The following is a 27,265-nucleotide window of genomic DNA, read 5'->3' as shown; positions in this document are numbered from 1 at the left end:
GTTATTAGAATGTCCCTTTATTGATTTAAAGTGGACTTTCAGTGTGGCACACATCCCTAGTCAACTGTGCTTTCCAGGTTCCTGCATAGATATCTCACACACTGAGCCCTGAAGGTGTGACATAGAGTCATTGAGTAATTTTCAGAGTTTTTGAAAGGTAGTCCCAGCTTTCAGTTCTTTTTTCAAAAGTCATCTTCATACTGACTTTTGGGAGTGATCAAATACCTGATAAAATTGTGTGTTGTACTTGATTGAACGTGTAGAGATTGTCAACAAATCAAAGATGCAAAGGTAATCAGAGGAGGAGCGTGGTGCTGCTTAGCATCATTGCTGTGTGACAGGCACATCCAGAGGCACTTTGAATGAGGATGTTATCTATGAAGTATTTTGATGCTAAATTCAGGTCTATAGCTAGTTGTTACAGCTCTCAGTGGGAGCTGCTGTCCAGAGAGAGAAGGAGATGTTGCACAAATATTACAAAATGTTCTCCTGGAACTTCTGCCACGGACTCCATGAAATCACTTTCCTTGTGGTAACTCCTGACTCGGTTCTCTTAATAGAACAGGGGGCAGTACAAGTCAGCTTTACTAGTCAGCTTTCTGGCTTTCATTTTGTCCTTCCCCATCTGCTCACAACGTTTTCAGTGGGCTTGAGAGAGCAGCCCAGGTGAAATTTAAGGAGACGAATGAGAACCTGCTGCACAGAACGAGAACCTGCAACTCAGTTTTCTGTGGCCAGTTACTATGATCTCTGTTGTTATTATTCTTTCCACAGATAAAGACAGCACATGGACTACAGATCCGTCAACAAATGTTCACTACCAAATAAATTCTGACTCGGCTCTCACATGGCACCAAGCTAGGAGGAGCTGTCAGCAGCAAAACGCAGAATTACTGAGTATCACAGACATTCATGAACAAATATACCTTAAAGGTAGGGCAGTAAAGCAAATCCTGGGTTACATTCAGGATCTGTTCAGGCCATCATAATAGCTAAGGATTATTTAGTATGATTAGGCCATTGCTTTTGGAGCTAAATATGTGTAGGTAAGAAACCAAAATATTTTAGAATTTGCAAGTTCATATCAAAATTGTGGCCAAATTTACATAGAATTCAAAGTCTTCCAGCATCATGCAAGTGTAACAGTTTGATTTCATATTTAAAAATCTTATTTTTATATAAATATTTTTTTTAAATGGAGGAAAAAAATCTTGAAAAGTAAATTAAAGACTCAGTTTTGGAAAGGAAATTAAAAAAAAAAAGAAAAGAAAGAAAAAAAGATTAATCTTTATGATAAAAGAAGGACTTGCTTTGTTTCAATTGCAGTTTTGACAGCTGGTTTTTTCCTTCACTCAGCAAACTGAAAAATATCAGTTATTTACAGATATCAAATTGCAGCCTTATGTATCCACATATAGATGAAGAAATTATATGGAAGAAATATTTATTGTTGGTTTTAAGGATTAATTTAACTTCTAACAAATTTTTTATTAATTTTTGTATTTTACTCTATCAATAATTCTACTTAAATGTACAGAATTTAGCCTATTCTGCAGAAGCAATTTTGTTTTGGATATTTGGATATACTCTGGATATAATCTGTGTTCATTTTGCATTAGTTGACAGAATAAAACACAGAGTTTTTGTTTGGTTGTTTTCTTACAGTATTCAAACTTTGGCATATTTCAATTTATTAGGTACCATTGTATCTATAGATATTTGCAATTAGCTATTTTAGAATACAAGTCTTCCTAGAGACAGTTAGTGACCATTGTTAATACAAAAGAGGTTTATAAAATTACTCCTCTTATTTTTTAAACGTAGAATTAACAGAAGGTACAGATTCTGCGCTGTGGATTGGACTCAACAGACTGGACTTGAGTAGTGGATGGGAATGGAGTGGAGGCAGCCCTTTCCAGTACTTAAACTGGGCTCCAGGTAGATGGGACTTTGTTTGATGTTGTATTTCCAAAGAGAAAAGATACATACCCCAAATACTGGTATAAACTTTATTATCAGATAGTTATGCCATGAGATAAGTATTTTAGCTTTTCTTGCTTTAGCTTTAGCAAAATCTCTTTTTCTATGGCAATATAAGACAGAAACCTTCAACGTATTGCAAAAATATTTTAGCTGTGAAAGCAACACTGCCTGTCCCTAAAATAGTCAGTCTTCCATTTCTTGACTAGCAACTAAAGTATGAGTTTACAGTTTACAGTTTACCTAACTTACACACTGCATTTCATACAGACATTTCCACTACTGGAAACATACCTTAGCTCTTATCAAAGCTGGGAAAGACATGACCTCCATCACTTCATCCAGGAGTGGTCTCTCATATGCATTTTAGACCTTAGAGCTCTGTTTTTCATTCAGAAAAGTTAATTTTTTTATCTTTACTTTTCCCAAAGGAAGTCCGTCTCCAGAATCTGGAAAGCTTTGTGCAGTTTTGAATCCTGAAACAAAAGCTAAATGGCAAAACTGGGAATGTGATCAGAAACTTGGTTATATTTGTAAGAAAAGGAACTTTACTTTGGTTCCTTCAGGTATGTTGATACAGATTGGTAATTAAAGTAGAAGCTGTTACCTGAACACTCAACATATTGACAACGATGAACAGAAGAATTTTATTAGAAATAGAACTATTTCTTGATTCTCTGGTTTACTTTGTACAATGATTGCAAACTTTGTAGTCTGATCTCCAGTTCCACAACACACAGACTGAAACAGATAAAAGCAAAGAACATCCAGTTAGTCCCTCCTGTCTTTGTTTCAGGGGCCAGGTCTCCCCTTTAAGTACACACAGTGCTGACCATCAAAAGGGAGAACAACTCAAAAATTATTTGTCAGAAGCAGGACATTAGTAAATATAATCCCAAGAAAGAGAGATGCATAACTTAGTGTGGTTCTAAGTCATTCTCCATGACTTGTGGTCAATCAGCATCCACACAAGCAAGTTCAGAGTTCACTGCAGAAGTGGTGGAAGATTGAGACAGTGGAAGATCAACACAGTGAAGTGAGAAAAGATATTCTAAGTGTATGAAGATTTCCCTGTTGGCGTGACCCTATGTGTTCATCTGGCTGTAACTTTGTCTTGATGGCTTTTACTCTATCAATATACTCGATCCTTTAAAAATTCATAAACCCTCTATGTCAGCTGCAGATAATGTCTGATTTCTCCTATCTGACAAATAAGTATTAGGTGATACAGAAGCTAATAAAATTAATGAGTTACAAAATGAATACATTTGATTAATACATTACAGAACTAATATATTTGTTGCAGACATTTTACTAAACTAAGAATTTGTATTAGATATTACTTGTATTAAAAAGCTTTCCTTCTCCAAGCTAAAAATTGCCTGGTTTAGAGAAGCACATTTATGTCTACTGCATTTCCTTATGAAGAGAATTTCAAAAGAAATTCTTAGTTTAGAACTTTTGCGCAGATGAAGGGGAAATATTTTCAGTGTTATGTCTCTTGCATGGTAATTGGAGCTGTAAAGCCTTGGAACGTGTTCCTAGGTGACCCTGGGCCTGTCACCTGCCCAGATGGATGGGTGTCCTACGTGGATCACTGCTATAAGATCTTCAGGGACAGCAAAGGATGGGAAGGAGCTTTGACTTCTTGTCAGAAGGAAGGGAGTCACCTGGCCAGCATCCAAAGCCTTGAGGAGCACAGCTTTATGGTGTCTCAGCTTGGATACAGTGAGTATTACCAGGGGCTCTCTTGTCTATATCTGTATGGAAAACAAGATATTGATAGTTCCTGCTGAATTGCAGATGTTGTCAAAACTATTATTTTATTTATTGCCAAGCTAATTTATGTAGGTCTGGGAGGCTGGGCTTAGGGTCTTTCTATGTTTATTTTTCATTTTGTTGAAAGAAACTTAAAACATTCATGCTCCAAGTTACATAAAAGTAGTATTCTAACGTTTGACCAGTGCAATGGAACTGGAAAGTAATTATTCAGACTTCTACCATCGTGGTGTATCAGCATTAGGCTGGTAATTCACACCTACTGCATGAGGAGGAAGAGCAAAATTTTTTCACCCAGTGCAAGAATTTCCTTACAGCCTAATTTTCCAAAGCATACAGTGTTTATTTTTATATCTATATGAAAATATTAATTTACAAAATTATCATAGAACATGCTGCAAACTTTTGTGAAAGGAATTGTTATGTCCAAAGCCCAATGGCTGGTGCTGTGAAAAGAGTGGCATGCCAAAAGAGGTCTTATCTCTGTTTCCATCTTCAGAGCCATCAGACAAGCTGTGGATTGGGCTGAATGACCGTAAGGTTCAAATGTACTTTGAGTGGAGTGATGGTACCCCAGTGACCTATACGAAATGGCACCTGGGAGAGCCATCCACTACAAACAACAGGCCAGAAGACTGTGTCCTGATCAAGGGCCAGGTGATATTACCCAATACATATTGTACTTTCATACTAAAAATAACTACTTAATAAAAGAATAATGTGCTCTGTTATTTCAGCAAATGGCTCAGGCCAGAAAAAAAGAGATGTAGGGATTGAATTGCATGAGATTGGGAATGAGATTGAATATGACCTTTAAAACAAACAAAAGCATTACTGCATCGCTGGTAAAATTTTCTCTTTAAGCATATTTGAAAGTCACAAATGAAATTATTAGGACTAAAAACAGGTATCTGAAGGTATTTTGAGTACATTCTCTCCTTTTCCTCTGGTGGTAATGATGGTATATGGGGATCTCTGATTCTTGCTGACTTCTCTTTGCCTGCTTATTTGCCATCCCACAGCACAACTGCTTGTGCAGGACCCAGCACAACAGGTCAGGGAGCAGCTCCATGCACCCCCCTCCCTTCTTATCACAGCCAGCTGAGGCTATGTTGCTATAGCCCACTCTATTATTTCACAGAATCTGAGCAGACAGCTGAGGCTATGTTGCTATAGCCCACTCTATTATTTCACAGAATCTGAGCAGATTTGGTTTTAAGATCATGTAGGAAAATTGGATAATAAAAAATACTCTGTTTAAAAATAAAGGAGAAAGAAAAAAAAATTTTCATTATAAAGAAAGACATTATTTATCTCCTTTAGATTATTCATCTTTATCTTTTTTTTTTTTTTATTTCAAACTTTCTCCTGACACAGAATGGCTATTGGGCAGACCAAGTCTGTGAGAAGAAGGCTGGCTACATTTGTAAAAGAAAAGCTACATCACAAACAGCTGGAGAAAAAGAAAGTAGCCTTGCAGGCTGCAAAAAAGTGAGTATGTGAGAATGGAACATCAAGTTCCGAGATGAAATAGGTACATTGAGAATCCATTAGAATTATTTGAATTATTTGTATTATTTATGTGGAAGGGTTTTTTTTAAATTTATTATGAAGTTTCTCCCTCTCTCAGTTACTCTAAATTTAAAAGAAAACATTTACAGAAACCACTTAGGCAGAATCTGTAATTTCACTGCAAAAAGTTTCTAATAGATAATATTCATGGCCATTGTACATCATTAATTTTTAAATGTCATATTTCACTTAATACATGATACCACAATTATTTAAAATTTGTATGAAAATTCTAAAATCATGTTACAGGGCTGGAGAAGACATGGGACCTACTGCTATTTTATTGGACATGTTCCAGCAACATTTTCAGAAGCAAACACCACTTGTGAAGGAGAAGATGGTTACTTAGCCACAGTTGAAAGTAGGTACGATAATGACTTTTTCTTTGCTTTTAAATATCTAAAGATTGTATCTTATTAAGTATTCCTAGAAAAACTAACACAACACCAGCAGCAAAATGGTTAAGAGACAAATGAGGTCTCTAGTTGAATAACAAAAAGTCTTGCTTTTCTTGTCATTCATATGGAATCTGAATCCTATGTAGGGTCTTCTCCCCAGCCTGAGGCAAGGAATAAGAGAGAAAAATCCATCATCACATTAAACTGACAGGATTTGGGTAAACACCTTTGTTTTCACTTGCATCTTGATGATGTCTTTTCCAGGTATGAACAAGCCTATCTGACTAGCCTTGTTGGGCTGAGGCCTGAGAAATATTTCTGGCTTGGCCTCTCTGATGTGCAGGATCCAGGCACTTTCAGCTGGGCCAATGGTGAAGCTGTCTCCTTCACACACTGGGATGCAGGAATGCCTGGTAGGTGCTGTGATGAGGGATGGTGGGTGCTCTCTCACAATGCGGGTAATAGGGGTTAGGTTGAGTGGGTAATATCCTCTGAATTGTATGTTTTAAACTTTTGGTATGTTTTATAAGTACTGGTACTTTTCATATCCCATATTCTAATTTCAAAGGGAAAATTTTAAACTGCACTTTTATATTAGGACATCTGATATATTTACCCAAAAGATTAACTTTTGGGCCATCTTTGGGAGATAAACGGAGTTACAAACAGCTCCTAAGACTATTCCACACTTGTCCCTCTAGTGAAAAAGTTAGCCTGGGAGAAGAGGTTGAAACAGACCAACTGGAATATGAATTTTAAGTTAGAATTCTGAACTCAAAGTATCAAAAATCATTGTGCCATTATTATTTTTATGTGTGATACTAAGAAAACTGCATTAATGGGTTCATACTGTGCAGAAGTACATAAAATAAGATTTCATTATGACATGAGGAAATCTGCTTTTTGTGGGATATACTATGTTCTTCTTAGTGATTATTTGTCTAAAGACTTTCTTGAAAACCTTCAGTGAGGTTATAAAATATAAAATAAAAACAATAAATAATTATGAAAGACAAAGACTAATAAAACCTTAGCAAATGCCATAAGAAGAAAGCTTGCCAAGGAGTCTGTGCTCTCAGAATATGATCAGAGCATGAAGAGAGCACTCGGAGGTCATGTTAAGGAATTTTCCCTCTCTGACCATCCAAGTGCCCCTCTGGAGTCACACTCACACCACCTGAGCTGGGACCAAAGTTCCTCCCCAGCTGCACCCCACACTCACACAGGTTTCCTTAACAGCTTGAACCCAGATTTCCCCAGATTTTTTGATCCCTAAAATAATTAAATCATGGTGCAATAATAAAATAACATCTTGAGTTGGGTGCCTCCAAGAGGAAGCCATGAACAAAGGAGACCCTGGGCTGTTTTACAGTCTAAATGCAGTAATGTCTGGGGTCCTTGGCCCCTGCTGAGCCTTTGGGTGTGCAGTCACCAGGCTGGACCACGGGTACCTGTGCCCTTTGCTATGCAAAGTGTCAGCAGCAACTGAGTTCAGTCAGCCCTTTGCCTTGGGTCTCACCAGCCAGAGCTTGGGTTGGCACTGCAGCTGGCAAACCAAAATGCAAATGCATTCCTCAACAATCAGGCTGGAACAGTAAAGAAAAATCTGTTTACTTTCATCTATGTTCACTGAGAAGAAAATGGACTTTGTGCTGGAAAGTTTCTTCGCGAGGGTATCTTTGGAGAGTCTATTTCAAGCTGAAATATCAAGAAAATAGATTATGGAGGAAATTGATGGCATGAAGTCAGGACTAAGCATGGCTGCAGAAGTATCCAGGGATTGTTAAGATTACATGATATAAAAGCTTCTCTTTAATGTGTAAAGAGAGCTTTAGCCTTAGCTTTCTTGCTAATGCTGCCTTGACATCTAAGCTTTGCTAAAAGACAAATTTGGTGCCAACATTTAAAATGGTTACAGAGAGATAGGGGGAAATACAGATGAATAACTCATTAGTAAATTAACTAAATCTGTAACAGAGAAGATATAGTGGGAAAGATACATAAAATCACTTCTGGAAAGGGAGGTCACACTTATAGATCTCTCAGTGCCCCACACAGTAGGTCAAAGCATATGAATGAGGGAAATCTAGTAAGTGTGGTCTATCTCAATTACCAAAAGCCTTTCAGCTAATCTAACATAACACAGAAAAGCTCTTACATTAATAAAAATATTGATAAAAAGACACTGACTGGAAGTTGAAGGTGGATTTTTTAATGGGGGCTATTTTTCACTAGTGAAATGTGTTCACGAACAGAAGCCCATAATGACCTGTGCCAAAGCCCATGCTGTTCAATATATTTGCAGACCATATGGAAAATGTGCAATAGTGAAGTGACAAGATTTGCTGATGAGAGTAAATTATTTCTGATCCAAAGATGTGCCTGCGAAAAAACTCAGGATGGTATCAGGAGAATAAGTGACTGAGTATGATCAGTAAAACAGTAGGTGCACTTGATGCAGGAAAAGAATGCTCTTAGGAACAAATACATGTATTGAATTGCCATAAGATGATAGATTTATAGCTGAATTTCATTTCAGCTCATGGCACCACAGTAGATGAGTGCATTAAGAAATCAGGTCTGTGCTCAACAGAAATTAAAAAAAAAAACACCCAAAAAAACAAACAACCAAAAATCTCCAAATAAAATGTTAAAAATACATAAGAAATTAAGAAAGAGCACAGATAAGCCCATTTTGGGCATTTGACTGCACCTTGTGTGATGTAGGCAGCTCTGTTTCCCTCTGTGAGAACAATCTAAAATTACAGCAAACATCATGGGATAAATTTCACCCTGAAGCTCTCTAGGTTTGCATGCCTGCCCTCTGTATGCACCAGTGGGGCTGCTGCCATCTATGTGAAAACCACTCATGGCCAAGGTAATGTAAAACAGGCTTAACATAAATAGAAATGAGATTCTCACTTAAAAACACAATATTTCACTGTAAAAACTCTCATTCTACTTTCTACCCAAATAATTAATTATGTGTGATATTCAAAATGAAAAAAAAAGTAGGATCAAAACCTCCTCAAACAAAAAATGCTACTCTGCTTGTATGAAAACCACCAAAAATACAAATTTTCTTTTCAAATGTTATTGCAGAGCAAAAAGTGAATAGCTGCTGCTCAAAGATTTTGACAGAATTAAATAATTCACACTTTAGGAAATATCCAGCGTGTTTGTTTTGGTTTTGTTTTTCTCATAAAGGAAATAATCCAGGATGTGTAGCCATGAAAACAGGGACTGCAGCTGGATTATGGGATGTTCTTGACTGTGAGACAAAGCAAAAATATATTTGCAAGCAGTGGGCAAAGGGTGCAACAGTTCCACCTGTTCCAACTACGGCTCTGGTCCCCACATGCCCCGAAGGCTGGGTGTCAAACAACCACAGAAGTTCCTGTTTTAAAGTAAGTGCCCTAAGTGCCTGAATAGTTAAAAGAAGCAGCTTGGGTGGGGAAAAAAATAAACAAGGAAAAAAAAGGAACTGACATCTTCATTTTGCAATATCTGAGATTGGAAAGGTTGCAATAGAGAAAAAAAAAAACACACCAAAATTCTGAAGAAAGATAAGGTTGAAGGGAGGGAAGGGAAGGGAGGGGAGAAGGGAACAGGAAAGAAAATGAGGAAGTTTGTGCTTCGGGGTTGAAGGAACTGGAACAGGAAATGGAAGAAGGGGAACATAAACATCAAGGCCCCAGAAAGAAAAGAAAAGAAAAGAAAAGAAAAGAAAAGAAAAGAAAAGAAAAGAAAAGAAAAGAAAAGAAAAGAAAAGAAAAGAAAAGAAGAGAGGAAACAACTCCATATTAAAATTATTTAAGGGAAAATGTCAATATTCTGTGTTGAACAGCAGAAGCAGCAAAGCTGGTTTCTCGGTGCTGCTCTTTATGTCTCTTGTGCAATGATGTGGTGTTTGCCTGAGACTTGTGGCAGTTCAGGGAACAAACAGAGAAACAGTGAAGTGTAACCTCCAGCAGCACAATGCCTAAGGCTGGACCTTGCTAAAATCAGCACATTACCACAAAAAAAAAAGATAAAAAATTGTGTGAAAGGTTAATTAAACCAGTGTTTATGAAGGACATTCACTTGAGAGTTTCTCATGCAAAGCTACAGAAAACTTGTGTTTGAAGTACAGCCAGCTGTATCTGAGAAGGCATAAAAAAGGAGTTTGAACAAGAAATGAGTGTAATGTGCAAACAGTAATTTGAGATCATGCAAAGTTGAAATGTGCTAAGTGTAAGGTGTTAATATTTTTTATCACTTTATTGAATTAATGAATCCTTCTTTCTTGTTTTTTTCCCCCCATTTCTTTCAAATTCATTTGGTTTGCTATTTATTTGGGCTCCTTTATCCCCAGATCATAATTTAATTTTGGTAAAATCTGTACTTGTTGTCTCTTAAACCAGTTAGACATCATATACTGAGAGATGTAAATTACCAGGAGGTTGTTCTTTTACCTGAATCTTCAGACTCATTCCAGACCATTTTGCCTCTCAACCACAGCTACTGTTCTTTCCCTTCACATGGAAGTTGGCTTGTGCATTTCTTCAGTTAAAACAAATTAAAGGGAGTTGGGCAGCTGTATTCCCTTTCCCCTTCTAGGAATTCCTTTTTATTTTGTTTTTCCACTATGCTAAGTAGGTGGGCAACCCTAGTGTAAAAATTCGAGGAACAGAGTGGGAAATGCTATTTCTCTTATGGACTTTCACTCGGCTCATATGAAACTTCATTTATGTTTAAGCAAGGCGATATTTTTTTATTATAGTAACATGTATATAATATGTTTTAAATTAATTTCTCCATAGTGTTTTTGCAGATCAAAAATTAGAAAGAAATCATGGTTTGAAGCTCGAGATTTTTGCAGAGAAATAGGAGGGGATCTGGTCACAATTAACACTAAGGAGGAAATGCCATTTCTAATCCAAGCAATGGGGTTGGTATTTGATGTGTGTTTATCTTACCTGATTCAAAAAATTTTCATATGAACTATTATGAATGATCCTAGATGATTTCTGAAATGTATGGTTTCCTCAAAAGCCAAAAGACCTGTGATATTTTGAAATTTATCTGTTCAGTACTATTTTAACCTTTTCATGGAAAAAAAGAGAAAGAAGAGTTTTTAAAAAGAAAAGCTTTTAAAAACCTCCACCAGTATCATTATTACTAGGTATAGTTTAGAAACACATGAAATTAGCAGTATTTCTACAAGGGTAGAAAATATGACCAATGTATCTACTGTTGAAGTAGGTTTGTATCAACCTTTCAGTGGTCAGTGCTGAAACCACACTTGAATCTGTGAAGGTTTTCCCTTCACAGGGAATGAATAGTACGTTTGGGAAATACATGACCAATACTACTAATAAGTCTGATAACTAAGGTACTGACACTGAACCACAGAAATATTGCACATTTCTATGAAGAACACGTGTATGCACTTCACCAAATGTAATAGGGAAATTTGCAACTTCACTGCTTTTACAATGTGCTCTAGAAAGTTCAGCTATGTATTTCTAGATATTTTTGTGCTGATGTTTACTCACTGCTCCATCCTGTACTTTCTTTTAGAGATGCTCGCTGTTCATTTGAAATAGTTTGGCTTGGTATATTTTCCTTGAATCCAGATGAAGGATTTGCCTGGAGTGATGGCTCTCCAGTGAGTATCTTAATTTTTCATCATATTTGTTTGTTTAAGATACTTTGGGATTTGTACATATTTGTACATACATTTTGTTGTTATTCTCATTAAAGAAACCACCAATCCTACAAAAATTCATGTAGCTGCTAATCTGTATTGTCATGACTAATATCACAGCTAAACATTTGAATACATGGAGATTATCTGCATCTCATCAGATTCTGTAGGTTTCTGTATAACACTTAAATTTATTTTCTCTTCCAAGATGATAATATTTACACTTAAGGTCAAAACGTAAAAACACAAACATCTAAAAAGCTGATCAAACAGCAAGCATGTTTCCCAGTATACTCCTGACTTCCCCCAGTAAGTGATGGCTCAGGGTCTTTTAGAACTGGAGCTCATATCTGTAATTTAAATTTATTTATTTATGGGAATTTAACCAGTCATCTCTTGAACCCATGCAAATATCAACAGCTGTGAAAAACATTCCTGCAGGATTCTACTCCTTATTAACTTCCATTTACTACTACTCCCTATTCTTTAGTTTTCTTTAACACGAGAAAGGATCTTTTATTTTATCCTGTTCACATTACTTTCCACGAAAGTTTAACAAAGGGATTTTATCAAGAATTCTTGGCAATAATAGGTAGGTTGTATCACATGTGTCTCCCTTACCATTTGGATGTCAGTTTCTTCAGAGGTACCTCCTCTAGATTTGTAGAATATGACTTCCCTGCCCAAAGTGACACACCCATCCTCATTAACCACAGGGAAGGGAAAAAGTAATGCTGAATTGATGCACAACATGATCACTGCCACCAGAGAGATGCTGGACAATGTAATTTTGAACCAGCCCAGATGTGGAGTGAAAAGTACCCTGTCTGCACATGATTAGCATGAGTGATATGTGGGTAAAGTTCACAGCCAGGCAAAGTTCATTAGAAACAGTTCCTTTGCCTGTTTCCCTTCTGACTGTGTCTATGGCTCAGGGCACAAAGAAAAAAGCCCTCCGTGGCAAGACAGCTACTGACACCATTGGCCCACTGTAAAATCCTCGTACCTATAGCTTTCCCTGCATTTCCAGCTCTTTGTAGCTAAAACCAGAATATTTGAGACAGAGGCAATTTGTTTCCATTTTCCAGTGGAAAGTATGGCTACCAAAAGAGATGAAAAGAGTAACAAAGTTGATTTCTTCTATAGGTTAGGTACACCAACTGGGATCATAGTCCAAGCAGCTCAGGACGACTCCAGTTTTGTGGCTCATTGCATCATGGGGGATATTCTGAATCATGGTCTCTTTCGGTCTGTCAAGTACAGCATAACTGGGTTTGCCAAATAAAACAAGGTAGATTTCTTCTTTATTGGCAGGAAGATTAAAAAGCTTCAATAAGTAGTTGCTTTCTAAGTTAAGTTACTGAAGAAAGAGACAAAATTTTGGAGGACTACATTTTCCAAATGGAGGTCAAGAACGTTAAGTAACATATTATGGGCTGAGATTTTTCAGTCATGAATTATATGAATGAATTTAAGGGTTTTTTACATAAAACAAGGTGTATAAATAATCCATATATTTGCAAAATTACAATTTTTTTTATATAAGTAACTTCTGATGTTATTTTTGTAATGTTAGAGTTAAGGAGTTGCAAGGGCAAGTATTGTATTCCTTACAATACTGGTATTTATACTAACACAGGTGAAGCTAAAAATCAAGTATGATATATTTGTCAGATTTGTTGGTACTTCAGGTTCTCCCGTAGAATTATTCAGGATTCAACTGGTTTTGGAAAAGCAATGGTTCATAGCAGTGCTATTCATTTTTCTATCCCAACCAGAAACAACTCAGTTATTTTATATATCTATACCTATATCATCTATATCTATATCATCTATATCTATACCTATATTTATATATATATATGTATGTGTGTGTGTGCGTGTATGTACATAAAATCATATTTCCTTTTGTTTATGAATATTACTCAGAGAGTTTTTTTGGTAGAGCTAAAATAAATCTAGCGGAAACTTTCTCCTTCATGTTGAAAATACCCCCAGGTGAATTACAGAATATCTACTTATGGATCAATAAAGGAGCTGTATGCCACAGTTTAAAGTGTTTCAGATAAATCTGCTGTGACTTACAGGCTTGGAAGAGCAATTTTCCCTTGCCTTGCTCTGTGCAGGAATGTGATTCAGCTAAAGCTATGGCTTTGCTGAAGTGAAGCACTGCTTATGATACAAAATTAAAGTAGATGACCTTGCATATTGAGCAATGTGAAGATGAACTGGGTGGCTAAGCCTGCTTGCTAGTCAATGGCAAAGGGGTGAAGAATCCTGCTCTGTTCCTCACTCCTCTTGCAGTCAGTCACAAGCTACATCATAACATACTCTAAAGAGATGCATGATGCCTTCTATTTTTTTCTTTTGCAGGAGTGTCATTAAAACCTGAACCAATTGACACGTATGGTGGGTCTTTGTATCTATTCATTAGTTCTATCTTCTTGTTATGAATAATTTTTTTCCTGAAATTGCTATTCTAAAAAAAATTTACACACGTAAAATGTAAGGGTACCTTATTTATCTTCCAGAATATAAAACCACTGCAGATGGATGGGTCATATATGAAGATAAGCTCTACTATATCAGCAAAGAACAAGTCTCCATGGAAAGAGCCCGAGAGTTTTGCAGGAAGAATTCTGCAGACCTAGTTGTTGTTAATAGTAACAGTGAGAGAAGGTTCCTAAAGAGAGCACTACAAGAAAATGTAAGAATCATTATAAACATACAGCCTAAATTAGAAACACTTTTGACAATCTGCTTGTAAATCTTGAGTTGTCTCAGAAGCAGAGCCATTAGCATTTTCACTAATGAAATTCCCCCAAAGGCACCCTTTGATCCCATGGGATTTGGCTTCTCCTGCTCCATGCCAACTGCACTGATGCAGTTGACAGGAAGAGTGATGTGGAAAGGTACAAACTGTCTTGGGCAGTAGCTGGTCTTTGAGGGAGAATAAAAAAGGAGTACCAGTTTTTGGCTCAAAATCTGCTTTTCTACTCCATCCAGAGGCCCTTCAGTGCTGCAGGTCTTGGCTCTGATGTCCCAGATGAAAACCTGACTTCTATGCCTGGGCATATAAACACATTGCAGTGGGTAACTGCAAGCAGGTGCTTTACTGCTGTGGACTTCAGTGGCTGCTCTGTGGACCTATTCAATGGTGTATCAATTTCTGTTTGTTTTGCTTCAAAGATTTCTTTCTTAATCGAAGCAGTGTCTTTCTGATTTAGGAGAGGTATGGAAGAGAGCCAGTAGGATACTTCATTGGTCTGAGAGTGAGCCTTGATAAAAAGTTCAGGTAAGTTAAGATGACCAGTGCAAATTCTAGCACATAGAAAAAAAATAGAATATTTTATGAAGCTGGAGGGACTCAATATGTTCTCTTGAAGGTTTGAAGGCTGTTCCACATACTGTATACAAAGCAAAATGGAATAGTCCTAGAATATTCTAAAGTCCAATAGTTTCCCCCAAAAAGAAATAGTAAAATAACATTTTTTAACTTGAGTAAGCACTTAGCCAAAGAAAATCTTGGCAGCTCTACCCTCCATACACACTTTCTCAAGTTTCTTCCAGAGATTTGTCATATAAATTGGAATGATACCTCCCTATATTGAATATTATACCTATGAACATACACACATACACTAAAAACATGCCCTATATCATAGGGTTTGGCTTTCTTAAGCTTTTTTTATCTATGTATCAGAGGGTTCTCCAGAGTTAGGAAGACATAGGCAATGACTACAAAGGTAGTCTCTGCAAACTCCTATTCCAGGAGAAAAGTCAGCAGAAATTTACAGTACAGAAACAGTAAAAAGTATTCTGAAAAGACCAACACACAAATCAACTCAAAACTAAGAGATACCAAAGAGCATGGTACACTGCTTACCTTCCTGCTAGTTAGGATGTGCCTGGGAGATGAAAAAATGTGCTTCTGAGGTTGACCTGGAAAACATTAGAGGAGATTTGACTTTAACCTTTCTATTTTAATGCTACTGTTGAATGCATGTAAATCACCTACCTTGAGAAAGGCAGAAGAGGAGTGGGGAGAGAAGCTGACAGTGACCGAGTCGGTGGATGACTTTAACCTCCTGATTTAGGAGTCAAATTAGGGACATAGAGCATTCCATGGATCCAATGAGAATCTCCTTTATTTAGATCAATTTTATCAGCAGCAGCAAGACAGAGATGATACAGCTGAATTTTTTCCCACTTCAGGCTTATTGATCTAAATACTGAAATACTGATTAAAATGTGGTGAAAACCTCCTCTTCTTCCAATAGCAATATAATAAAGTAAAAATCAAGTAAACATTGCGGAAAAAGTTTCAACTTTGGTACTTTAGAAAGTATGGTTTTAAAGTTGACGGAATGTCCTTTAGTTTATGGAAAAATAGAACACTCCCCTCTACTCCTCCAAAGAGCAGGGTAAATCCAGAGAAAAATATTTCTCTGGAAATATTTCTTGTTTTCACCTATGAAAACACCACAAATGCTCAGATTGAAAAGCACAGTATTACCCATGAATAAAATAGTTATTGCAATAATTATTAAGATAAAAATAACTATTAAGATACAATTTTAATATCCTTTCTGTAGTATGTATTATGAATAACTGGTTTTGATTTCTCTTATTAAATGTTATCAAAACAATTGTGACCATTAACAGAAAATATGCTTGGTGTGTGCTTTTTCTAATTTGCAACCAGAAATATTTTACAGAAATTTCTTTAGATTGGAATAATCAAGGAAACAAAGGGAAATCTCCAATAGTCCCTCACATTGTAGTCAGTTTCCATGAATACTCATAGACCTTCTCACTAATGAGGTGTTCATTACGACTACCACGTCACAAATTAAAGTATTAATTAATAACTACTTGTATGTTTTTTCTTTAAGCTGGGTGGATGGAACTCCAGTAACCTATGTGGCCTGGGCTCCTAATGAACCCAACTTTGTAAATAATGAGGAAAATTGTGTGGTTATGCTGTCAGAGCATGGTAAGTGACAACATAAAACGATTAGATTTTATTTATCTCTGCTTGGATTATAACTGATGCTGTCAAACATCTGCTGCCAACTGTCACACAATCTTTAGTAGCTGCTTTCTGCAATTTCTTTCCAGTGACAAGCCAACACAATGCAGTAACTCCCAGTCATGGGACCAGCAGCCATGGGAGACTCTATGCCCTTAGAATGGGGAGATTTCAGTACCATGAGTAATTTAAAACAGAGGTTTCCTTCCGGGTTTTGTCCTTTTTACAGGGCTTTTCACTACTTCTTTCAGTAAAAATTTGAACAATCTATCTTCTCTACCATGAACTTAAGAAAACATTAATAGCAGGTACAGGAAATGAGAGTTAAAGGTACAAGTCAGTGAGGAAATAAATAAATACATCTAATGTCCAAAGATATGTTTATAAGTGCACTGAAATGCAAATTTCTTTCAAATCTTGGAGCGTTACTTTCTCTTGGTTCTATTTCTGTAACTTTAATGAGGCTAATGGGAATTTAGTATGTATGTGTTGATCTCTTAACTTATGTTTTACAAAGAATCCATGCAGTATGTTTGAACATCTATTGTGCCATTAGATTGATCTGGTATTTCTTATCTCATCCATTCTGATCCTTTTCTTTTTTTCAAATTACTGGTGTATTTCCCCTGTTGCCTGCAATGTGATGATGCCAGAGCTCAAAAAAACCCAAAAACCTATGAACAGGTATAGACATTCCTGAACAAGGAACAGATGGGTCAGGGAGCTCAAATTAACTACAAGGGGCTACAGTACTGTTACTATTAGAGTTTACTTGAATGTACCAGGTTACTTTGCTTTCAGATCAAGCTGTAACCTGAAATACAAAATAGAGAAAATTGTGTTTATTTAAAAAAGGTGATAAATTATTATTACTAAATATTAAATACTATAATGTTGAATTTTTTCTTATTTTTTCCAGGCTTGTGGAATGACATTAACTGTGGTTCTGCCAATAAATTTGTATGTGAAAAGCATAACAGTTCTATTAATGCAACATTACCTTCTCCATCGCCTCCTGGAGGATGTCCAGAAAGTTGGATTTTTTTTAACAACAAGGTATGTCAACAAACATCTTCAGCAAATTGTGTAAAGCAGCAGAACTGAAGAGAAAATACCAAAAACCTCACATTTTTTTAATGAAAACAAAGTAAATCTTGAGAGTAATTACTTAGTCAAAATGTGCAGACTGGATGGCTGGGCTTTTTTTGAGGTGACTTAGACATCTAACTTTGCAGAGAAATACAGCAAAAGTAGATGTACACTGAGTGAATTTCAGAGAACATAGTTTGTGCAGGCTTAAAATACACTGTTACTGTTTAAGAAAACCTCTCCTTCTCTCCTCATGTACATTTTTTTGTTTAGAAATGCAAGTTTGTAATGGTCAATCTTGTAAAAAAGGTAGAAAGGTTTAGAAAGAATGTAATTGAGCAATCCCTTCTGCCTTTAGGAGTTCACAAAGCTTTGAATTCAGAAAGATGATGCCAAACTACAATTATTTTGAGTACGGCTTTACATTCAGACAGAGTCAGGAAGTCCTCATTGCTGTAAGACAAGAGTTTGTATCAATCTGTGTTGAAACTCCATCTACCAAAGCCTATTTTGTCTATTTTATGTACCCTGTACTGTTACTGCATCCTCAGAATGCTAGGTCAATGTGCCAAAGGATATTTCACACCCTTTGGCAGGATGAACAGCTGTAACCACAGTCATCAGAAGGAGGACAAAGCACAGTAGAGATAATTCTCTGCAGTTGTGTCACCCAAAGCCACATTTTTTTGGTTTCAAATGATGCCTCTATTACTGCAGGAAGAAGGGAGATGAAAATGTGAGAAGTGATCATGTACTTGACCTCGTTACATTCAGTTCATTTGATACCAGATTCCCGGATTACACTTTGTACAATGAGGTGATGAGTGTATGCCTGGGTAGACATCCAGACTTTCTACTCCTGAGCTCATTCTCGGCCTGATTTCTTTTTCTGCAGAGAAGTACATCTTAGAGCTAATTGATCATATTCAATTATCAAAAGTAGTTCCAGTCTTTGCTAGTTTGAAAAAAGTGTTTGATTTGATTCCAGTGTTTCAAAGTATTTGCTTCCAATATAACAAGAAATCTCACATGGCGTGCTGCTCGAGATGATTGCTTCAGTTTGGGAGGAAACCTGGCTACTATACCAAATGAACAAGTGCAAGGTATGTATGGGCTCTATTGAAAGAAAAAAATCTCAATCTCTCACTAAACAAACTACTATACTCTTCAATATAAAATATGGGATTACCTGATGAAAATTACTTATTAGCCAGGTCACTCTATAGTTTATTTTAACTTCAAACTGCAAGGCAATAGCTAAAATTATTACATATAAGAAATAAAAGTTTATTTCTAGTTCTTTCAGCTGCTTTGTTTTCATGAAACTTCCAGCGTGTTCTGGGGGTGGTTGCACGGATCTCTATACCAACAGGAATCTGTATTTGCTGTCTCTCCCACTGGCAGTAGGACTTTCTGAAACCCTATGTGTGCATACAAAGTGGGGAAGGGATGCTTATCTGAATATTTAATTAAGGGCAGATGGGCTGTGTAGCGGAAAATGTTATCCTTTTATTATGTCCCCTACTCTAGGCCTCTGTATATTTTCTCTCTTTTCGGCAAGTCATGATGAGCTTTCCTTAATGAGAAAACTTTGCTTTTCTCCAGCTTTCCTTTTCTATCATTTGAAGTATGCCACAACCAATGTTTGGATTGGGATGAATGATATCACCAGAGAGTCCACATTTCTTTGGACAGATGGAAGCACTGTTTCCTACACCAACTGGGTTAATGGTGCACCAGAAAAGCAGCAAAGCTACTTTGACTTCTATGAGTACGAAACATTGACAGACGATGCTCTGGAGGTACAGGAAATTTAAGTAATTTCTATACTTAGTCAGCTTGTTGATTCTCCTAAAAGAAAAGTTATGGCAGCTGAAATAGGATGCTGAAACAAGTCCTTTTGTAAGCACAATGGGATTTAGTAAATCATCTGATAATAATTCCAAATACACCCAAATGTTTGGCAAAGGTTCTGCAGAAGAGGGATTTTAAGACTTCCTTCTGAACTATTGCTAAAAACCAGCTCTGTAAAAGAAGCTTGGAGAAGCTTATATCAGTTCCTCCCCACACTGCATTAATGCAAATATTAAAGCTGCAACACCAAACAAAGACAAGACAAAATTAAGATTTTTGATGCAACAATAATTTTGCTGTGCGTATGTCCCACTTCTGGCCAATGTGCTCCCACGCTGCTTTACTCATTTCTGATGGTACAAATTGATATCTTCAGTGAAATTACTCTTTCTCTGCAGAAACTCAGACTCTTTTCCAAAGGTGGTAATTTCTGAGGAAATGATTGGCAGTCATTCACCCAAGATTTTTAACATCTGCCATCAGTCAACTTTAGCTGATGACTAAAATTTATTTAAATCAGCATAAAGGAAAAGCTTGGATGACATGCTGAAAGACTGCCATGGCCAATCTTGAAATCAGGGGAGTCATGAAGGAAGTTTGAACTAATTACACAGGTGTTCAATAAGCACCCCTCCTCTCTACCATAGGCCTGCACCAGCAGTACAGGAGCTTTAGCTCACCCCCTCCCCACTGCCTCTTGTAATGGCTGTGCCTTTTCCCATCCCCTTCAGACAGATTGTGTCTTCATCAGGAAGTCAGATGGAAAGTGGAGAGATGATAGCTGTGACAATGAAAGAGGCTACGTGTGCCAGATGAATTCACGTGAGTTCTGTTGATGCATTCTCCTAAAGAGAAAGAATACCTTGGTTAAATAAGATGAATATATAAGCTGATGTGATTCCTTTCAGCTTTGAGTCTCATTCTGAATCTCAGGCTTTCAGAGCTCCATCAGTGTTAAGCCAGTGCTATGTTTAAAGTACAAATTGTTTCACAGAAATTGCTGGAGAGGAACTACTATCTTAATTGGGATTTTGTACCTAATAATGAATAATACTAAAGAATAACAAATAAAAATGTCTTTTTTTCTCAGTGAAGTATAAGAGCTTTAGGTATCCTGTCTAAGTGCAGTATAAATCATGTTCTTGTAGTGATCTTCCCATTCTCTTAGATGAATCTGAGCAGAGCATTTAATCCCCTCTCACAATTTCTACTGAATGCCATATAACGTCAATCAAAATGCACAGCTTCTTGGATGTGTCTTTATTGTAGAAGAATATTGTTATTGTTTTTACACCAAAATGAGTAATGAATGTTGACTCTACTCCTGTAGAATTTTAATTATACAAATCACAGCTGCCCAAGCATATAATGGGAGTAGAGGAGGCGAAGCACTGATAACAAAACAATTTTGCCTCAGCTTTATTAAAATAAAAATTGTTCTCTGGCCCCTCACTTCAATCAGTTCCTGCAGCCTGTTCACTCTCAGCACAGCTAACATGCTTGTAAGAAGATCCCCTCCCTGCACAGCAAATATATAGTTTTATGGAGGCATTTTTAATTTTCTTGATCCCAGTTCCTGCTCTTCTGAATACATCTACAATCACAAGGGTGAAAATATACATTGCCTCACTCAAACATGCATTCTTGCAGCCCTTACAGACAGGCCAAGAAGTTGAAGTGATCACTGGGTGGTGATCAAATAACATCAGGTCTCAAAGGCTTAGGCTGAGTCTAGGGATTACAACAGTTAATGCCTTAAATGTCTTGTCCTAAGTTCTATCCACCAGTGATCAGAAATAAATGTATACTCAGATATTCAGATTTAGTAAAATAACTTAAAGCACAGAATCTGAAATATGCAATTTAGGAGTCTTAGTTTGAACCAGTTAAGTCTGTAGCAAATATAGTCTACTTCAGGGCATCCAGGATTTCACTCATCTTATTGCATTAACAAATTTGATCCATGTCTTGAAAGTTGTTTGGCACCTTTTTTTGGGTTTGGGGGTTTTTATTTGGTTGGTTTGTTTTTATTTAGGTTTCTGTTCTTGTTTTGTTCATGAGCTTAAAAAAGGTTTTGACTTATTGACTAGTACCTTTTGACCATTTTTTTATAGCTTGCATGCTACAGAAGAGCAATATGTTGTCAATTCATCCATTCAGTTTTTCCTCCATAGTTCCCTCACAGCCTGAATTACCAACAACAAATCCAGCCTCTGGCTTCACTTATTATGGTGGCAGTAGCTATTCAATAATTTCCTCTGAAATGCAATGGGAAGAGGCCAGAAGAAATTGCCAGGACAGATCTGCAGAACTTGCCAGCATCTTGGATGCCTACATCCATTCATTCTTGTGGATCCAGATGCTGAAATATGGAAAACCTGTATGGATTGGTCTTAACAGCAATATGGTACGTGCTGGATAGATGGGAGGGGCAGGTGCCCAGGGAACTTTTCTGCTCTAATAGCTCTCTGGATGGCCAGTTTTGAACATTGGAGCAATTGTATTCTGAATGGCTTCACTGTGTAAATGCACAAAAATCTAGTGGTACTGTTAGAACTAGTCAAGGATTTTCATCCACCAAACAGAGTGAAGAATCACAGAAAATGTTAGCAAGAAGCAAAAGGTGGAAGCAGAAAGTTCTAGAAACAGTAACAGAAGTAAGCTGCAGACTGAGAGTCAGAAAGTGCAGCTGTCATGAAGGGACTGTTGGCCACCCTGAAAGTCAAATGCCCTGCTATACAGGGGGGCACTTAGAGCTACTGATCTATTAATAGAAGTTACTGTGAGTATTAGAGAGATATTTTAAGATTTAAGCTGACTGTTTAATGTTTAATGTAAAGTAATCTCTATGCACAAATAACTCCAAATTTTAATTTAAATAAAGCAGAGCGAGAGGACAAATTCTCTGTAATTGCTTCTCTTGATGTAGGATTTACTAAATGACCCAAGATGGCCTCATCTGACTTTATTGCCATATTGTAGAAGTTTATTACTTCAGAAAAACCCTCCCAAAAGCAATGCAGTGTTGATCACTGTTCATATGTAGTTCTTGTGTAACTCAAATTGCCCAGTGACATTACTTAGAACAGTGAATGGGGTGTTTAAAAATGGCCCCTTTTTTCCCCAAAAAAATCAAATAGGCATATGATTATATTTACACTATATTTATGTGACAGAACTTTTTATGTAAAAAAAAAAAAAAATCTATTACCAGTATTCCTTTGTTTTCAGACTGGTGGCTATTACAAATGGACCAATAACTGGAAAACCAGGTACACAAAATGGGCAGCAGGGGAACCAAAGGATAACAATGCTTGTGTTTACCTTGATCTTGATGGTACTTGGAAAACAGCACCTTGCAATGAAAGCTACTTTTCAGTTTGCATGATATCAGATGGTAAGCAAAGGCATGTAAAAATTTTAAAGACACATTCCTAATGGCATGAGCCTGCCTAATCCTAGAGACTTTGCTCTACCCTGGGCTACCCCTGCAGAGGACTTTGCTTCAGGGTAGCATGTACATCTCAGCAGAATGTGGACATTTGCTATTGGACAATGTATGAATTTAGGCACAGGAAAGGCTCTTGTGCAAATCCAGATGGCAGCACTGCTATCATGGTAAAACATGTTTCCATAAAATGAAGCTCTATCTTCAAGGTATATCTTGCTCTTTACAAGACATGACCATAAATCACATGAGTCTGTGTGTAATATAAGTATGTGCTGGGTTTGTGCCTTGACTGTATGCACCTCAACTGGGGAAGGTCACACATGGGTGTGTGACAGCCAAGAGTTTTGTTTGCATTCACAATCGCTACAGATAAACCTGTAAAAACCTTGGCAATGTGAATGTCCCTTTAACTCTGCAGATATATGCGGAGGCACATTTGCATCTAGATTTTGTAGAATCGTGCTCTTTTCCCTCCTTTATGTTTTAAGGCTGCATACATTTGGTCTGCTTATGCAGTGCAAGATCCATCAAAGTGAATTGGAGTTGCAGCCATGATCAGAAACAGAACCTGATTTGGCAGAGGCATGCTCCACTGATGGCTTTTTTTTTTTTTTTTTCTATAAAGTGACAACATTAAGAGACCAAGCAGCCAGACATCATGGGACTGTGGCATTAATGATTCATTAGCCTGCAACAGCTTTCTGTGTTGTGAAAATGCAAATTTGAGATTTGTATCATCCCTCAGGGTTTGCTCTCCTCACAGTACTGCCAAGGCAGTTAGTTAGATATTGCGGGATGCAATTTGATTCCTTGTCCTGAAAAATGTGATTTGAGAAATAAGATGTTTAACACTTTTGACTGCTTAGCTCTCCCTGTTGTCTGGGTTGAGGGAATGTGGGAATAGTCATGAGTAGATGTTGAGACAAATCAAGCTGGGTGAGAGAAATCCCACAATATTTACACACATGTCATAGAATCAGAGATGACTCATAATGCAATACGAATTTTATACCATATGGCTTCTTTAGAGATAGCTCCTACTGACTCTGCTGAGCTGCCTGGAGACTGTCCTGAAGCAGATGAACTCCAAGCTTGGATCCCTTACCATGATCACTGCTACTACCTTGAAGCATCAGCTGGGAGTACCTGGGCACTGGCCTCCCTTGAGTGTGCTCGCTTAGGTGAGAGCCTTCATTACCAACTAAACAGATTTGTACCAATGTTTTTACAAAACTATCATAAAAATATAAACATATTGATAAAAAAATTAGAAATATTTTTTTTACCTACAAAGCTGTTCTAAGGCTGGCACAATGAAAATAAGCTGACATGAGTCACTTTGTGCAGCCTTCTGTCCTCTCAGGTCTACAGCTTCCCTGTGTGTGAGCTCCCCATTATGTCCTGGCTTGTGGGATACCATCCTGGGAGCAGCAGTGGGGGCCACAGCCTCTAAGTACCTTCAGATCATTGTCTTCTGCAAGAAGCAGTGGAGACACCCACAGAGCAGCATTAATACAGGAGCTATTGCTTGTACAGACTAAAAAGGAGGTCATTACAGTGGTTGGTGATGTGGGTTATGGTTATTTGCTTATTAATGCCTTTCAGGAGCTACCTTGGTTTCAGTAGAAAACATGGATGAATCTCACTTTCTGACTCATAAAATTCAACCACTTGGGAATAAAGTAGGAGGCTTTTGGATAGGACTTTACCAGAATGTGGAAGGTATGTCTAAATTTCAGTTTTTAATAGAAAAGTGCATTGCTAATACGAGAAAATTGAAGATTACAGTACTTTACAAAAAAACCCATGGGTTTCTGCTGAACAGTGGCTTACTATAGATATTAAAAGGAAATTGCTGAGCTAAGGAGTAAAAATATTAATGAAATAGATATGTTTTAGTTTTTTACTCTGTGAATTGCTCTGTAGGCCAGTGGTTGTGGCTAGATAATGCTGTCCTGGACTTTGTTAACTGGGAGGAGAAAGAATTCGATACGGAGCATCGGTGTGTGGAAATAACTGCACCATCTGGCTACTGGGACAAAAGTGACTGCTCTGCTGAAAAAGGATTCATCTGCAAAAAACCCAAAGGTAAGTCCTCACTGTGTCAGTCCCTAGCGACAGGACAGAACTGTTCACTAGTAATTGTTACAGCCCTTCACCACAGCTCTGGAAGTAATCCCTGGCCCTTTGGTTTGGCATATCACACTTCTCTTACCATTTGTAGCTGCCTGTTTTTGCAGACTGCAAGCTCTTCAAATCACTGCCTACATGGACATGCAGTAACATCCTGCACAGCCTAGGTTGAGAATGAAACTTTCAGGAACATTTGAGCACCTAACACAGGTGTTGATATGGCACCTGTCAAACACCTGTGCAAGGGTATGACTGTTCCAAGAATTGATTATTGTAACAGTTATTATACCCTTGCAAGGAGGAATCAGTGTGAATAATCAATCTTCCTCTTCCAGTTTGTTATTATCAAAAAATATATTTAGTCCCAACATACCAAACTGGCTTCATATTGGCCCTGATTCAGTAATGCCTCAGGGATTCTAAAAGGTCACCTGTTTGTATTGCAATAATGAATGATATGAGGAATATTTCCATTCTAAATGAAAACTTCAGGTCATTAGAGAAGTTGTCTCGTCAGCATTTCTGGAAACTTTCACTCAGTACTGTATATATCAGACTAATGCTTCAGAAATAAAACACTACATGAATTAATCCCAAGTGGAGATACAAAGGAAATTGCCTGCAAGAAAGCAGTATCATTTTATTCTTCTAACCTGGATGTTAAAAATCAATCTATCTAACGTAAAAAAGTGGTAGGTAGCCATCATTAAACCTTTGCACTTTCATTTGTAGTAGCTGTGGAATCAGGCTTAATTTTCCAGCTTTTGCATTGTGCATTGTTCCCAGTAAATTGTGGGTAGCATCTCTGTCCTGTGTTGAGAACCTAAAAAAAAAAAAAAAAAAGATTGGCTGTAAAGTCAGTTTTAAGATTCTATTTTTCAGATGAAAAGTTGAAAAAAAATTATTTCAATACTAAAGACATCTCAAGACATGGTAGGTGGTGAAAAAATAACTGAAAATTTGGGGTTAGCATTTACTCATTTTACAAGTAGTCTTTAATTAGAAAAAGATGCAGAACTGTAACCAAGAAATAGTCATCTTCCATGCACTGTTAACTTCTGTGCTTAAATCAGCACATGCCCATGGCAGTAAGTCAATTAATCCTTATTAAATACTTAATAAAAACATCCAAATTACATCCCATCCTACATAGTATTAAAATAATAAGGAATCTCTAAAGTTCATCCATTGAATCATACAGAGCTCCCATATGTACTATTTCCTGCCTTTATAGGGATTACTGGGTTTTTTATCTATTAATTTTGCATTCTGTATTGCTTTCACTTTACATTTTGTCTTTATAAATTCTCCTCTGTGTATCAAGTGTGCTTGCAAACTAATGTAGAAGAGCCAAGAGGAGAAATATTTTAGGATAATTTAGAACTCTTTAATTCTATGTGTAAAATTCTTCATTTCTGAGTGCCAAACTGAGTTTTTTTGCTCTTTTTCAACAGCAACAAAACAATGTTATAAAGGTCTTTCATTTTTCTTTGTCTTACACAGAGTTAATAGGAAGATTACTCATGTGATTCAGTAGGCGTTTTCTTGGGAAGACATTTAGGAATCAATAACTTTGCAGCAGCTAGACATGCAGATCTTCCCAAAATATGCCATGTAAAACTAATCTCCAGAGGGATACATCATGTTCTTAGTACATTAAAATTAATATTTCAGGAAAAATGTGAAAAGATATTTTGAATGAACATAGAAAAGAATCAGTATTTTAATGTTGGTAATATAAAAACAACATAAAGTTTCAAAAGTGGATAATGTTAAGTAGGAAGATGAAAGCTTAGCAATGTATTTTTTGTCTCAAGTTGTTGCCTTTTATAGCAGACATATATGTTACTAATGCAATGGTAGAACTTCAGGGGGTTTTGTTCCTGTACTCTTTTTGCAAACAGTCAAACATATGGATTCTAATAAAGTGTAATGTGATTTCTCTCTGAAATTCATTGCAGTTGAACTGAATGGGAGTCCTACAAAGCAAAAAGGTAAGGGTTTTCATAAGAAAATTAAGACAAATCTAAATAGAGGAAGAACTTAAAATGCGCTTGCCCAAACCACTCTCTTTAAGAGCACAAGACCTACTGAGGGTTCCACGGTTATCAATCACTCGGAGTGACCCCACAGTGCCTTTCACAGGCACAGGAGCACTCCCCTGTTCTTGTGGGACTGCTGCAGGGCTAACCCTGAGCTGGCAAGCTCAGCAGTGCCCATGCTTGAGAAGAACTTTGACAGCAGCTACAGAGTGCTTTAATAGGCTGTTAGAAACTATGTAGATGTAT

At 37.1% G+C, this 27,265-nt stretch overlaps 1 protein-coding gene across 3 annotated transcripts in view; it reads left to right on the top strand.

Annotated features, from left to right (window-relative positions):
• LOC135293946 (macrophage mannose receptor 1-like) overlaps positions 1-27,265 on the top strand; it is a 32,523-nt gene that overhangs the window by 4,677 nt on the left and 581 nt on the right. Inside the window, exons 4-29 of one of the 3 annotated variants that reach the window (XM_064408632.1) lie at positions 775-933; positions 1,825-1,938; positions 2,412-2,546; positions 3,526-3,708; positions 4,259-4,416; positions 5,137-5,250; positions 5,581-5,696; positions 5,994-6,142; positions 8,937-9,136; positions 10,532-10,659; positions 11,292-11,379; positions 12,565-12,709; positions 13,792-13,827; positions 13,950-14,125; positions 14,646-14,713; positions 16,314-16,414; positions 17,370-17,506; positions 18,528-18,642; positions 19,145-19,341; positions 20,125-20,215; positions 21,508-21,800; positions 22,625-22,790; positions 23,873-24,025; positions 24,450-24,566; positions 24,771-24,932; positions 26,939-26,971. In XM_064408632.1, the coding sequence (XP_064264702.1) occupies positions 775-933; positions 1,825-1,938; positions 2,412-2,546; positions 3,526-3,708; positions 4,259-4,416; positions 5,137-5,250; positions 5,581-5,696; positions 5,994-6,142; positions 8,937-9,136; positions 10,532-10,659; positions 11,292-11,379; positions 12,565-12,709; positions 13,792-13,827; positions 13,950-14,125; positions 14,646-14,713; positions 16,314-16,414; positions 17,370-17,506; positions 18,528-18,642; positions 19,145-19,341; positions 20,125-20,215; positions 21,508-21,800; positions 22,625-22,790; positions 23,873-24,025; positions 24,450-24,566; positions 24,771-24,932; positions 26,939-26,971 (3,534 nt within the window). The remainder of the gene's footprint in view (positions 1-774; positions 934-1,824; positions 1,939-2,411; positions 2,547-3,525; positions 3,709-4,258; positions 4,417-5,136; positions 5,251-5,580; positions 5,697-5,993; positions 6,143-8,936; positions 9,137-10,531; positions 10,660-11,291; positions 11,380-12,564; positions 12,710-13,791; positions 13,828-13,949; positions 14,126-14,645; positions 14,714-16,313; positions 16,415-17,369; positions 17,507-18,527; positions 18,643-19,144; positions 19,342-20,124; positions 20,216-21,507; positions 21,801-22,624; positions 22,791-23,872; positions 24,026-24,449; positions 24,567-24,770; positions 24,933-26,938; positions 26,972-27,265) is intronic. The other 2 variants (XM_064408651.1, XM_064408642.1) reach the window with 2 other exon arrangements.

This window comes from Passer domesticus, chromosome 1 (genome assembly GCF_036417665.1).
Source record: "Passer domesticus isolate bPasDom1 chromosome 1, bPasDom1.hap1, whole genome shotgun sequence".
NCBI lineage: Eukaryota > Metazoa > Chordata > Aves > Passeriformes > Passeridae > Passer > Passer domesticus.
Note: the sequence above shows the minus strand (reverse complement) of the source record. Positions and strands in the feature narration are given on the sequence as shown.